We start from the raw sequence: 15,483 nt of genomic DNA on the forward strand, positions 1-15,483 counted from the left end.
TAGAGTTGCAAATTCTTCTACTCACAGGAAGATTATGTGATTTGGGGCACTGCTTGGAGCATCCCAATAGACCTTGATTTCTGTTTTCTTTGATGGACTTCTATGACTTACAGCTGATCCCTGAAAGAAAATGGAAAAGAACTACCATTCAGTTACTCAATAGCTCAATATAGCTGGAACTACAACCATTTATCACTGTACAACCCTGGTATTCTGTTAAACACAAGGACTCAGGTGCTCAATAAATACATGTTGATTGGTTGACACCAAATTAGTAGCTGGCTCTAGAGTCAGCTGAAATGTAAGAACTGAAGAGAGTTACAAATATTGGGTGTGTTGATGCTGTATAGAATCTGCTCATTATTTCATTTATGTGGGGCTCTCCTGGTGGCTTAGTGGTAAAGAATCTGCCTGCAATGCAGGAGACCTGGGTTCGATCCCTGGATCGGGAAGATCCCCTGAAGGAGGACATGGCAACCCGACTCCAGTACTCTTGCCTAGAGAATCCCATGGACAGAGGACCCGGGCAGGCTGCAGCCCATAGGGTTGCACAGAGTAGGACATGACTGAAGCGACTAAGCAGCAGCAGAAGCATTATTTCATTTATACTGTAAGCTTCTCGTTTTCTATTAATATATACAAATAGAATGCAGAATATTCATCAAAAGAAAAAATTCCTGCCTCCAAATATGTAGTATTATCTTTTAGTAATTCCTTTCTCTTGAACAGTCTTGTTTCCCACTTTCATTTATCTGGATATTCATCCTTTGAAGGCTAGCTTAGATAAGCTCTTTCAAAATGCACTCACTCAATTCCCTACAGTCAGTGTGGCATTTCTGCCATGCTTCTCACCCACCCTGTGTATGGTTCTAATCTGAGCCATCATACTATTCCACTAATGCGTCTGTCTTATATCCATTTGTTCTGCTTATGTGTCATATAGCATGTGCATAGTGTTCATCACTATATCCCTTGCAGGAAAGTTCCTGGTAGAGTAAATGTTCATTTAATTAATTAATTAATTACAAAAGTCAGACCTCTGTTTCACTCTAGAGCTCTATCTTCAATATCAACATCCTTCAAAATTCAGTACAGTAAGAAACAATATTTTGATAAAATATCAAAAGCTATAAACTCCTAAAACTATGAGCCTTACCTTTTCTAGGATGTTGATGTATAAAAATATATTGCCAGTAGAAAAATTAGGTGGAAACTTTGCTTTGTGACTCTATTCAGATGTTTGCAATACATAGGTAATGTTATCGTTTATCTTGCAAACACCACTCCAGTGAAAAGACCCATGGAAACTGATAGAAATCAGTTTCAAACTAAACACCAACCTGTACATCTTCACAAGTCAGAAGCTGTGACACGTGACTGTCAATCAATGTGAAGGAACCAACAGGAGGGCCACTCAAATTCTCAGCGTCACGTGCTTCTAAGAGGAAGCCTTTAAATGGTGGCCCTGACAAAGCAACTGAGAAACAAATTAAAAGGTAAGTTAAGAGTTTAGCAACATCCCCCAAAAAGACTGTTAGAGGAAACATGTCACAAAATCAGGTGTACACATACAAAACTACTCTAGGAGAGAAAACAGTAGAAGTCATCTCATAGTCAAAGAAATTCTAAACCACGTTGCACAGGACATTATTCCATGAGGTGTAATAGCTATTCCACAGGGAAGACAAGGTTGGTTATGGTCAGAGTGTGGTTCACGGGGCCAAAGTAGCCTGAAAAATGCTGGTTAAAAGTACACTTGTGTCTTGATTGCAGATCCCTCAGGGTTTTAACAACCTACTATATCCTATAAAGCTCTAAGAAATAGAATCCATTTAATGCATAGAGTGTTTTAAATTTATTTTTTCCATAAACTCTTTTTGTTAGAAAATATCTATTAATATTTTGCATTTCTAACGTTACAGAAAATAGAGTTTGTAAAATGCTGTTATAGATACATCCTTAAGTTTCAGCCTACTTTGTGCCAGAAGAATCAGGGAAACATATGAAATTATACAATATTAAGTAGGATAAGGGTTTAATACCTTAAGCCAGATAAAATAAGCTTTATTTTCCTCTTCTACTGAGTAAATAGTACTGTTAATGAAGCTATATTAAATAATGACAAAAATATTTTAAAACCTATTCTGCGGAATTCCCTGGAGGTCCAGCAGTTAGCATTCAGCACTTTCACTGCAGCTCTGGGTTCAATTCCTGGTTGGTGAACTAAGACCCTGCAAGCTTCGTAGTGTGGTCAAAAAAAAAAAAAAAAGAAGCCTAGTCTGAATGGATAGTAAATATACTGCTTACATAATATAGTCATCAGTAGTAGTTAAACACAAAAATGAGAAGTGTAAGATCATGGTATCTAATGAAAGCAGATGAACAGATTAAATGAAACTATATCAATCCAACAGTAATAAAGATTCAATGTACAGTAAAAAAAAAAAAAAGAAAGGCAAAATGAAAAATGCAAACTGTTAATACCAGCACAATACCTTTGATTTGATCTCCTGGCCTGAATGTCACCTGACTCACTGAAATGTGGTGAACAGGATGATACTGTGGGGTATGACCATGCTCAGGAATCATTCCATGGCATGACTTTGTTACTTTTCCGCTGGGGTAATTAGCCACAAAACTAACATGCAACAGAAGGATGAAGGCACTGACGGTAAATCCAGGAGCTGTCATCTTAAAAAGAAGATTAAAAGTACATTATTTTCAAAGGTAACTAAAATACAAGAGCTTTCATATCACAGGACAGTAAGTTCTAGACAACTATTTGCTTTCAATAATCATTTAACCACATTCTCAAAAGTATGTAATATAAAGAATGGGATGTATGAAGCTTGACCTGGATTTGAGTCTCAGCTTTTCTAATTACTAACTGTGAAACTTAAGGTCAATCACTTAAGCCTCCTTTCTTACCTGAAAAATACGGAAATGAAAACTCTCGTTTCAAAACTATTTTAATAAAATCTATAATAGATACAACCAAAAGTCTGAAAAGGAAAATAATAAATGTTAGCTTTCATTAGCATGATCGGGATATAATAAAATAATCCTATAAAAGCAAAAGGTTTTGCTCCGTTTCATACTAGAAAATTTAAACAATAAAGAACTGTTTCTTCTGAATTTAAATATCATAATCTGAATAAATCTTTGATATGAATTCTCCTAACTTCCCATTAAGCTACTCATAATGGGAATTTTATTTGTAGCACTGCAAACTGAGGATAACAACCAACTTCAAGAGACAGTATTTCTATTACCTATCGCTCAAATGGGCTTTCCTGGTGAGTCAGTGGGAAAGAATCCACCTGCCAATGCAGGAGACTCAGGTTCAGTCCCTGGATTGGGAAGATCTCCTGGAGAAGGAAATGGCAACCCACTCCAGTATTCTTGCTTAGTAAATTCCGTAGATAGAGATGCCTGGCAGGCTACAGTCCATGGGGTCACAAAAGAGCAGTAAACAGCTTAGCAACTAAACAATAGTCCAGATACTTCTGAATTGTTAGCCAACGAAATTTTCTTCTCTCATCCAATTTATCTGCCTCTTATCACCTGCTTAACAGAAAACCAGTCCCGTCCTTGTCTAGTCCACATCAACTACTCACTTTGTGCATACATTCAGAACCTGCAAATCCCAGTATTTAATAAGACTAGAGGTAGACAGGGGGGCTTCTCTGGTAGCCCAGCTGGTAAAGAATCCACCTGCAATGCAGGAGACCCCATTCGATTCCTGGGTCAGGAAGATCCCCTGGAGAAGGGATAGGCTACCCACTCCAGTATTCTTAGGCTTCCCTGGATGGCTCAGTCAGTAAAAGAAACCACCTGTAATGTGGGAGACCTGGGTTCGATCCCTAGATTGGGAAAATCCCCTAGAGGAGGGCATGGCAACCCACTCTAGTATTCTTACCTGCAGAATCCCCATGGACAAAGGAGCCTGGCAGACTGCAGTCCATGGGATCCCAGTGAGTCAGACATGACTGAGCGACTAAGCACAGCACAACACAACAGAGGTAAATGGGTAGGAAATATTATAGGGCAGCCAAGTGCACAGAGTAGACAGGCTACAGATGAAAAGCACTCAAGATGCAGTGCATTCTCCATAGAAATGGGAGCTTTCTACACAGTAACTTTGGTCATAAAATAAAAACACCCTTACAATCACTAGAACAAATTCTCCTTTTATAATCATGTAAATTACAACCACACACTGGACCAGAGCTAAACTACAGAAATTCCTACTAGACACAAGAAATTGTGTTGGAGCCACACTCTTTAACTGGCCCTACATGTTACACCAGTGGCAACCAACTAGGTAGCTTGGCAACCAATTCTATACCCCTATCTTTTATCACACACTGAAGCTAGGTAGAATTATTCTCATTTGAAGATAAGCTAAAAGGACAAATGAACCAATCAAAAGTTTCTGAAAAATTCTGTATCATAACAGAAGTATATACCTAGACTGCATATTAAAAAGCAGAGACACCACTTTGCCCACAAAGGTCCAAATAGTCAAAGCCATGGTTTTTCCCATAGGCATGCACAGATGTGAGAGCTGGACCATAAAGAAGGCTGAGTGCTGAAGAATTTATGCTTTCAAATCGTGGCACTGGAGAAGACACTTGAGAGCTCCTTGGACCGCAAGGAGAGCAAACCAGTCAATCTTAAAGAAAATCATCCCTGAATATTCACTGGAAGGACTGATGCTGAAGCTCCAATACTTCGGCCACCTGATGTGACAAGCTGACTCACTGGAAAAGACCCTGATGCTGGGAAAGATTGAAGCCAAAAGGGGAAGGGGACAGCAAAGTATGAAATGGTTAGGTAGCATCACTGACTCAATGGATATGAATTTGAGAAAACTCCGGGAGATAATGAAGGACAGAGAAGCCCGACATGCTGCAGTCCATGGGGTTGCAAAGAGTCAGACACGACTTAACACCTAAACAACAACAGCAAAGATTTCTCTGTAGACTCAGAGGAAAAGCATAACTCTGAAAATCAGTTCAGTTCAGTCGCTCAGTCATGTTCGACTCTGCGACCACATGGACTGCAGCACACCAGGCTTTTCTGTCCATCACCAACTCCCGGAGCTTGTTCAAACTCATGTCCATCAAGTCAGTGATGCCATCCAGCCATCTCATCTTCCGTCAACCCCTTCTCCTCTGTCTTCAATCTTTCCCAGCATCAGGGTCATTTCTAATGAGTCAGTTTTTCATATCAGGTAGCCAAAGTATTGGAGTTTCAGCTTTAGCATCAGGCCTTCCAATGAATATTCAGGATTGATTTCCTTTAGAATTGACTGGTTTGATCTCCTTGCAGTTCAAGGGATGCTCAAGAGTCTTCTCCAACACCACAGTTCCAAAGCATCAATTCTTTGGTGCTCAGCTTTCTTTATGATCCAACTCTCACATCCATACATGACTACTGGAAAAACCATAGCTTTGACTAGACAGACCTTTGTTGGCAAAGTAATGTCTCTGGTTTTTAATATATTCTCTAGGTTGGTCATAGCTTTCCTTCCGAGGAGCAAGAGTCTGTTAATTTCATGGCTACAGTCATCCTCTGCAGTAACTCTGAAAATAGTTAATTACTATAGGAAGCAATATTTAAGAAAATAACTGCTGGAGCAATAGAAAAATTTTATATTCAAACATGGCTTCCAGATCCTTTTTTAGGGCAGACCACCTTTTAAGGCCATACAAGATTTACTGGAGAGGATCAAGGTCATTATTTTAACCATGTGATCTTGGCCAGGTTATTATGAAAATTAAATGCAGAAATGTGCCTCACCTAAAGAATAGTATAGTGAAAAGTTTGTGAATATTGTGAATATATTCACTATAGTGAATAGTTTGATCTAACTAATATTTATTTGTCATTGATTTTGTGTCAGGTGAAAGTGGAAACAAGACTTTTAGTCTCTGCTATGAATCCACCTGTCAGTGCAGGAGACCTAAGAGACTCAGGTTTGATCCCTTGGTGGAGAAGATCTCCTGGAAGAGGAAATGGCAACCCACTCCAGTATCCTTTCCTGGAAAATTCCATGGACAGAGGAGTCTGGCAGGCTACAGTCCCTGGGGTCGCAAAGGGTCAGACATGACTGAGCAATAGCACACATGCGTTTAGTAGCTGAATAACATCAATCAGTTCATTTAATCTCTGTTCCAGTTTCTTCATTTGCAAAACACAACAAGTGAACTGGGATAAATCCAGGTCCAATCCTAACATTACAATTTTAGGAAAGCAAAGTGGAAAAGCATACTAGGAATTATCAGAGCACGCTATATAAGATGAGAAAGGGAAGTGACTAAGACACCATTCACTACTGTCATTCATTTGGAAAATATAACAAGGTCAGACAGAGGAATAGAAAACAACAATTTCTTTGTCCTTGGTCAGATACTGACCATTCAAGGTAAAGTCTATTTTCATTCCAATGGGCAATGACAATTTTCCAATTAATGATTTAAGGAACAACTTTTAAAAATAATGTTAATTCATTAACCAATCTATGCTAACAAGACTGCACAGTTATGAAAAAGAATAAAGAGTTATACGTGGAAACATTAAAGCTAAAACTGTGGAAGGTGGATAATATTACAAGACCACCCTTCAAGCACTGGAAAAACTCCCACCAATTTTGTATGATTCTTACAGGTTTTTAATATTCCCATTCTACCATAAGTATGATATAGAGAACAAAAGAAAAGATACCAGAGCTTGGATCTTGTCATCCCAAGACGACAGACCTCTTCGTTTAAAAGGTTAAAAGAGAGATTATCCTGATTCTCTAACTGAAAAATTACCAAACCTGATGAGATTTATACAGTTTTCTTTCTTGCCCGGAAGACAGGTACTTAGTAAAAAGGTATAATGACTGCCTTTACATGCTCTGGGCTTCTCAGTTGGCTCAGCAGTAAAGAATCTGTCTAGAGTGCAGGAAACCTGGGTTTGATCCCTGGGTCGGGAAGATCCCCTGGAGAAGGGACTGGCTACCCACTCTAGCATCTCTGCCTGGAGAATTCCATGAACAAAGGAGCCCAGCAGGCTACAGTTCATGGGACTTCAAAGAGTTGGACATGACTGAGCAACTAACACTTACCACACTCTACGTACATTTCACATGAAAATAAACTGTATTATTTAAATACTAAGCTCTTGTACCTGGATGAATATGTAATTATTATTATTGTGACTGTGAACTACAGAGATTAATCAAGACAACATATTTATTACAACAAAGTAAAATTCAGATAAAATGAGAAGAATTCAATTGAAAATACATGTAAAAAAAGTATTATGTGTTAATTAAGGATACTTTTAAATAAAGCAGTCATTAAACATCTTTTAATTGTGTTACTCCAAGAACATGTGAGAAAAAAGAAATAGGGAGGAAAGCACATCTTTGAAAACCATGTGAGATGAGTAAGCTAGCAAATAACTAATCAAGCCTAGTTATATTTCATTAAAGCTCTAGCTTTTATTACCAGTCACTTATTTTCAATGAAAACATCAAAGGAGTTCAAAAGTTAACACAGACACAAAGAATTGTGGGAAGTCGCCAGTAACACCTACTCCACATCAAACAGGAAATGAGTGCAGGCACTGAGAGCCTTAATTAAAGCCTAGATATGAAGTGAAAAGGTTTTCTCAATTATGAAAAGTCACAAAAAAGTAAAAACTTAACCAGAAGAGTTTACTATAAAAAATATAAAAATTTGGGGAAAGATATTTTTTGCTATATCTTGTGGGTATTTTTAATTTTTTTACCACACCCAAAGTTAAGAAAGATCTTTATGACCTTACAAACATTTCAAGAGCCATCATTTACTTTACCACACATGATAAACTCATATATCTTCTATTCCTTCCTTTTTTTTATCCTGCTACATCCTTCTTGCTGTTGTTTAGTCACTAAGTCATGTCCAATCTTTTGCAACCCCAGGGACTATAGCCCTCTGTGCTCCTCTGCCCATGAGATTTCCCAGGCAAGAATACTGGAGTGGATTGCCATTTCTTTCTCCAGAGGATCTTCCTGACCCAGGGACTGAATCCACATTTCCTCATTGGCAGGCACGTTCTTTACCACTGAGCCACCAAGGAAGCCCTGATTACATCCAACTGAATTGTTATTTCATAATCTACCAATGACTCTAACCTGCAATTTGAAAACATTATTTCCCAGCACATATAGGCCAGACCATTAAGGTTCAGTCTTGAAAGTTCTAATTTAGGAGGAGCAGGGATTTCAGTTTAAAAAAAAAAAAGGAGAGTTCTCAGAACTATAGAAGAGACAAAGAAGCCAAGCCACAAGGAGGATTTTGGAGATAGAGATGGACTTATCCAATGGAAAAAAAGTCTGATTCTGTATTATATCATTTGTAAACCTGAACAAAAACTATAAATATGGCTAGTAAATAAGCTTTCCTTAGATATCTGAGAACTGTTCCAAAGAGATGAAGGGAGAGATCAGTATTACATGATTTTTAGAGAGGAGGGTATGTGCAATCAAGTACACATCTTGATAAAATGTACTGTTTTTCTCAAGGAGGAGATATCTTAGTGAATGGTTTCAGTGCTCCTCTAAGTATGGGAAAATGCAAGAAACTGGGTTCGTAAAATTTTCCCCTAAAAAAGTCTGTCTGCAGGCCTGTCCTGCCAGTTTTGCCAGAGCACAGAGTGCTTCGTGCTGATCTTCACTGTGAACTTCTTTCAGGGTATACCCTAGGTCAGCGACTAAAGCAGCTGATGACTTGATTCCGAAGTTGGGCAACATTCTTTACAATCCCTTCCCTTTCTGTCTTAACTGCAACCAAGGTTTAGTAAGCATTTTGTGACAAATTTGCCCCCCAGTAGTAGGAAGGCTCATTCCCAGATCAGCAAAGATTTCACTGATAGGCTCTCAATGTGCTATTACTGAACTAAGCCCAGTTAACAGCAGCCAAAAGTCTCCAGACCACCTGTCTTACAAGTCCAAGAAATGGTTCCTTTCCGTTGCTTCTTCCCACTACTAGAGTTATAATCGTTGAGCTTATAGTACTACATAGTTGGTCAATCATTTCAGGTTTCCTAATCGTCACTGAATTTACCTGAGGTCAGTGACACATTTGGTAGTGCAAAAAACAATAATCGTGTAAAATAGGCAGAATACAAATAATATAGCTAGTAACATTAAGAAGGACATCAGTAAGTATTTAAGCCAAAGACTTTCATCAGGTGCAACCCAGTATTTCCCCATTAAGAAGGACATCAGTAAGTATTTAAGCCAAAGACTTTCATCAGGTGCAACCCAGTATTTCCCCATTAATAAGGACATCAGTAAGTACTTAAGCTAAAGACTTTCATCAGGTGCAACCCAGTATTTCCCCAGGTCATCTGACCAGTTTGTTTTACACCAATTGCTATCTTTAAGAGAAATAATATACTGGCTTCATATGCAAAAGTGAAAGTGTTAGTCACTCAGTTGCATCTTTGCAACCCCATGGACCATAGCCCACCAGGCTCCTCTGTCCATGGAATTCTCCAGGCAAGAATACTGGCATGAGTAGCCATTCCCTTCTCCAGGTGATCTTCCCAACCCAGGGGTCAAACCTGGGTCTCCTACCTTGCAGGTGAATTCTTCACCATCTGAGTTCACTAAAGATGTCTGCATGTACAAGGTAATCAACCTTGGGTAATCAACTCCTGACTGGATTGAGAAAGGAATGTTATCTTTAAAAGAGTAGCATGACTGGTGCCAGAAGAAAAATCGATCATTATGTTGAGGAGATATTTGTCTGGTTACCCCATAATACAAATGCACAGTGCACACTAGAGGCGAGATAGGTGGCCAAAAGGGGCAGAGAAAAAGTTTATCTTTAAATGTTCCTTGTCTGGCAACTCACTCCAGTATTCTTGCCTGGAGAATTCCATGGACAGAGGAGCCTGGCAGGCTACTGTCCATAGGGTCACAAAGAGTTAGACATGACTGAGTGACTAACATTTTCACTTTCAATTGTCTGGCATAAAATATGAATATTTATTTCATCATAACCATAATATAAAAACATTGCAATCCCTAAAGCACTTAAATGCTTCTTTCAGAATTTCCATCAAGCACATTCCATAATATTTAAAATTAATAACTACTTTTTATTCAAAATTGCTTTTATTTTACTAATTAAAATTACAATGGCATCATTTTCTTTTACTTTGTCATAAGTATAAAATTTTTCATTTTGCTTATAAGTTAAACATGCTTTTGTTTATGTTTTGGCCTAGAAACAGAACCACCGTTTTTTAATAATGCTTCCATTAAAAAATGAAATTGAAATTCCAAAGTGAATGATAAATTAATTTTGGGGCACAGTACCCTGGTGGCTCAGATGGTTAAGCATCTGTCTACAATGTGGGAGACCCGGGTTCGATCCCTGGGTCAGGAAGATCCCCTGGAGAAGGAAATGGCAATCCACTCCAGTACTATTGCCTGGAAAATCCCATGGACAGAGGAGCCTGGTAGGCTACAGCCCATGGGGTCGCAAAGAGACACGACTGAGCGACTTTACCTTACCTTTACCTGTAATTTCAGGATTTCATCTAGGAGCTAGGGCAAAACTATTAAGCCTATGACCAAAAGCTAGAGGGACTGGGGTTAAAGACACCCATAGGTGTTCACCTTACGGTGGCAGAGCTAGGCATAAAGAGTTTAAGAAAGGTAGGTAGGAGAGCGGGTTGGAGCAGCCGCGGGCGCGCGGCGCACGGCAGCCCCAGCCCCAGCCCAAGCCTTGGGCTCCATACTCGCAGCCCGGCTGCGGCCTCGCCTTGGCTAGGCCCTGAAGGCAAGGACAAAGAGGCTGTCTGGAGGCTCCGCCGGAGCCAGATTTTACCTGCTGTTGGAAACACAGGCTTCAAGATGGTTTGCAGGGGCTTCGCGTGTTCCAAGAACTGTCTGTGCGCGCTCAACCTACTCTACACATTGGTTAGCCTGCTTCTGATTGGAATTGCTGCATGGGGCATCGGCTTTGGGCTGATTTCCAGTCTCCGTGTGGTCGGCGTGGTCATCGCTGTTGGCATCTTCTTGTTCCTGATCGCGTTAGTGGGGCTGATTGGAGCTGTGAAACACCATCAGGTGTTGCTTTTTTTTTACATGATTATTCTCTTGCTTGTATTTATTGTCCAGTTTTCGGTATCATGTGCTTGTTTAGCCCTGAACCAGGAGCAACAGGCTCAGCTCCTGGAAGTTGGTTGGAACAATACAGCAAGTGCTCGGAATGACATCCAGAGAAATTTAAACTGCTGTGGGTTCCGAAGTTTTAACCCAAATGACACCTGTCTGGCAAGCTGTGTGAAAAGCAGCCACCCCTGCTCACCCTGTGCTCCAATTATAGGAAGGTATGCGGGAGAGGTTTTGAGATTTGTCGGTGGCATTGGCCTCTTCTTCAGTTTTACAGAGATCCTGGGAGTTTGGCTGACCTACAGATACAGGAACCAGAAAGACCCTCGTGCTAATCCTAGTGCATTCCTTTGATGAGAAAACAAGGAACATCTTTCATATGCTGATCTTGTACACATCTTCTAAGTTAAGCTAATTTGCCTGTTTAAGGAAACAGTACCTGAAAAATTACATTATTGACAGTGGAGTTATATATTTTTATGTTTCTCTAAATGTTTTTCTTTTTCCGTTGCTGAAACAAATCTGAAACTTGTGGTCTCCTCTGAACCTCAGTGGTAGCTGTAATCTGCTGTTTTTCACAGTGTCTGGCACTGTCTACTGTGGCCTTTCTTAGCATTTTTACCTGCAGAAAAACTTTGTAAGGCACTATTGTGTTGATCATATTGTGACTCTTAATGTACATCTCACTGGAATAATTGTTAAATGGCACTGTGCTGTATAGATAGTTCTCACTGGAAAAAAAGAGTTGAAGTTTATTAAAGCCAGAAAGTATGAGATTATTATAAATTCAACAAGGGAAATCTAAACTCCCCAGTTTTTTGTCCTTTTAGGAAAGAAGTGAAGTGGTGAATATTGTTAATATAAAAGTGATAAGTTAGTTCTAGTAGTCTTTCTGATCACACTAATGTAGTCTAGAAATAGTCGTGTCTTTAGGAAAGTATGGTTTAGGTTTTGATTTTTACAGGTAAGTGAAAAGGAGAAATGATTTCCTTAATGTCCTAATGTGTAACGTTTACCTTTGGCCTTCAAAATGAAATGAGTTTGAGAAATTCAGAAAGCATATCTATATATAATCTTGGTATCCTTTTATAATAATTTGAAGTCCAAAAGATTGCCTTTTTAAACAAGTTACTATTAATTCGTTGGCTCACATAGTAAAACAATATTTGATTATCTTACAAATTCTAAATACCCTTCCCATGAAATTTCTCAGTATTGTCACAGCAGCTTGTCAAATCCAAGCATATTTGAATGTGATCTCCCATAATTTGAAATTTAAATAGTATTGTGGTTCTGTATATTATGTTAAAAAATTAAAGTATGGAAACCTTTAAAAAAAAACAACAAAAAAAAAGAAAGGTAGGTAGAACCAGAGAAGGATAAGGAGACTGACAAAATCAGATAAGACTAAGCACAAGAGATACACAGAAAGCAATGAAATTTCGATAGCAGTAAGAAAGGAAAGGATTAGTTTTACTATAGAGGGGGGAAGAAAGGGGACATAGTGTGAAAAAGAAGAAAAAGAAACATACATTTGGTGATAAACTAGTAGAGACTACATCTAACATAATCCTTACAACAAGCATCATTTTAGAGATGAAGAAACTGAGACCAGGAAATGTATGCAAAATCCTGTACACTTTTAGGATTAGAACTCAAATCTAACTCCAACATTTGCATTCTCTTCACTTCAAAACTTTGCTCCCTCCTTGGAGAGAGAGGATATGGAAGGTGCAGCGAGAATCCAAATTTCACAACAAACAATGTGAGTGGGGGCATATTATGACAAATGAGAAATCGAAATTAGCCTACTTTATTCAGAATGTTGGGTCTACTATATGAGTCTGAGAAGCAATGTAGAGATTTCTTTCATAAAACGGAAGCCCCTGAAACAATGGATATAAAAACAACTAGTTTAATGCTTAAAAACACCATCAATAAATGGTAATTGCCATCATTTATTATCACTAGCCACTTTCCATATCACCATTATGCGCTAAGTTCTTCTGATGAACACCATTTTGGTTAAACAATTGAGATTTCCATGTGTTTCTTTCATCTGTATTTAATTTGTTCAATCCTTTTGAAATATTTCAGAAAATGTGTTCCCCTTCTTGCCAGTAATTTAACTTCACCTTCATAGAAAGCTTCCATATCCAGAATTAAACTGACTTTGATAGCTGAATCTCAAATTTTAAAGAAATTGAAAACCAGGTCAAGTATTTCTACTTCCCCAGATAAAAATGTTTCAGACTCCATTTTCACAGCAGGAAGTACCGAGAAAAATGATTTTTTAAAATTAACAATTGGAATTATGACATTTTTGGTAAAGGTTCTAAAAAACAAAGAGCATTTTTAAAAATGGCACGTTGACAGTCAATTTGAGATCTGTCAGGTGTGATAACCTAAAATGGTTGAAAAGAATTTAGAGTTTAAGTAAAAGAAAAGGTAAAGGGAAACCATTGAAGAAAAAGAACCGGAAGCTCTCCAATCTAATTCTGATTCCCCTAATCACAGCATCATTAAAAAGCTTTTTCACTTACATGAAGATGTCATTGTCATTGGACGCACAGTGTGTGATTGCTCAGTCGTGTCCAACTCTTTGCAACCCCATGGACTGTAGCCCACCAGGCTCCTCTGTCCCTAGGATTTTTCAGGGAAAAATATTGGAGTGGGTTGCCATTTCCTTCTCCAGGGGATCTTCCTGACCCAGGGGTTGAACCCACATCCGGATCCTTTACCACTAAGCCACTTGGGAAGATATCCATCCCCAGGACTTTTTCCCTTGACCCCTGCATTTCTCTACAGACTATCCCTTCCATAGCCTCAGTTATCACCCCTGAATAATATTTCCCACATCTTTCAATTGCCCCATCCCACATCTCCATAATGCTTCGACTCAGATTTCCAAGTATCTATAGATTTCTGTTTAGATGACAATAAGCTCATTTTTTTCTGAAATAAAATTCATTTTTTTCCTCCAAACTAGCTCTTGTATCTGACTTTCCTATTTTGATGGTGACCTATCAACATTTCTAGTCAACAGATTTGAAACCCCAAATTCTCAAGATTTGACTCCAAACACTCTTTGGGACCCCAATTTCCAAACAAGCTCAGCAGATTCCGCCTCTACTCTTCCACTCGCCTACTTATCCCTTCAGCTTCTCTCTTCTGCCTTTCATTCGATTATATCTGTCTGCTGCTTTCCATTCCAACAAGACCTTCAAGCATAAAGCTTTCATTACCTGTCACCCAAATTAGTGAAATCCTTTCCATTGCCTCCTCGTTTTTGCATCTCCATTCTAATCTGTCCTACAAAACACCACAAGATCATTTCCCTAAGGCACAGTTCTCATTACATCACTCCTCTTTCCAAAAACCTTCTACAGCTTCTCAGGACTTATTCAATTAAGGACAAAAGCATCATGCATTTAATGTGTGTTCAACCCAATTCATGCTCCAGCAACAATGTACCATTTGTACTTGTTTCTAGAACAAGTACTTCACTTTTTTTCTACCTGTGTTCTGTGTTCTAACTGGGACCTCCATTATGCTACACCTCAAATTCCTACCCTTGTAAAAACAGAAATATGTTCACTGGAAAAAAAATAGATACAAAAATATCTGAACATTGTTTTAAAAAAAAAAAGGTAAGTTGCCTATCATTTCATGTAAAATGCAAAAGACTGGTAATATCCAATATAAGCAAGGATGTGGAGAAGTAAGCACCCTTATAAAGTGAAGAGTGTAAATCACTGCAATATTTTTGGAGGAAATGTAACAATCTCCTACTGAACTAAAATATGTTTAACCTTTGACTGAGGAATTTCACGTCTAGGAATTTATCCTACAAAAAAAAAAAAAAAACCCACACAACAAACAACACAGGAAATATAGTCGATATTTTTTTTAAAACTTTGTATGGAGTATATTTTATATAAATTCGAATTACTCTGTTCTACGGGGGCAGGAGAAGAAGGGGACGACAGAGGATGAGATGGCTGGATGGCATCACTGACTCAATGGACGTGAGTCTGAGTGAACTCCGGGAGTTGGTGATGGACAGGGAGGCCTGGCATGCTGCGATTCATGGGGTGGCAAAGAGTCGGACATGACTGAGTGACTGAACTGATACCTGAAACTAATATAATATTGTAGGCCAATTATACTTCAATTTTTAAAAAATAAAAAGAAAAGTCCACACAGTTATGCAAGGATTATTTGTAATAACAAAAATTTAAGACAGTTTAGGTGTTTACAAAAATATTCTGTGCCTTGCATGCTCACGCTCGATCTCTCAGTCACGTCCAACTATC

At 38.6% G+C, this 15,483-nt stretch overlaps 1 protein-coding gene and 1 pseudogene across 4 annotated transcripts in view; one reads left to right on the forward strand and one right to left on the reverse strand.

Annotated features, from left to right (window-relative positions):
- The window catches only part of FRRS1 (ferric chelate reductase 1), a 61,619-nt gene that overhangs the window by 43,595 nt on the left and 2,541 nt on the right, over window positions 1-15,483 (reverse strand). Inside the window, exons 1-4 of one of the 3 annotated variants that reach the window (XM_018045810.1) lie at window positions 13,711-13,810; window positions 2,496-2,691; window positions 1,341-1,477; window positions 26-120 (exon numbers count right to left, since the gene is read on the reverse strand). In XM_018045810.1, coding sequence (XP_017901299.1) covers window positions 26-120; window positions 1,341-1,477; window positions 2,496-2,691 — 428 coding nt within the window. In that variant the 5' untranslated portion in view covers window positions 13,711-13,810. Of the gene's footprint in view, window positions 1-25; window positions 121-1,340; window positions 1,478-2,495; window positions 2,692-2,928; window positions 2,986-13,710; window positions 13,811-15,483 lie in introns of those variants that run through there. The other 2 variants (XM_018045811.1, XM_018045809.1) reach the window with 2 other exon arrangements.
- On the forward strand, window positions 10,717-12,311 carry LOC108635578 (annotated as a pseudogene). The gene has a single exon (XR_001917840.1). The product of XR_001917840.1 is annotated as a tetraspanin-13 pseudogene (transcript).

This window comes from Capra hircus, chromosome 3, assembly GCF_001704415.2.
Source record: "Capra hircus breed San Clemente chromosome 3, ASM170441v1, whole genome shotgun sequence".
Classification (NCBI taxonomy): Eukaryota; Metazoa; Chordata; class Mammalia; order Artiodactyla; family Bovidae; genus Capra; species Capra hircus.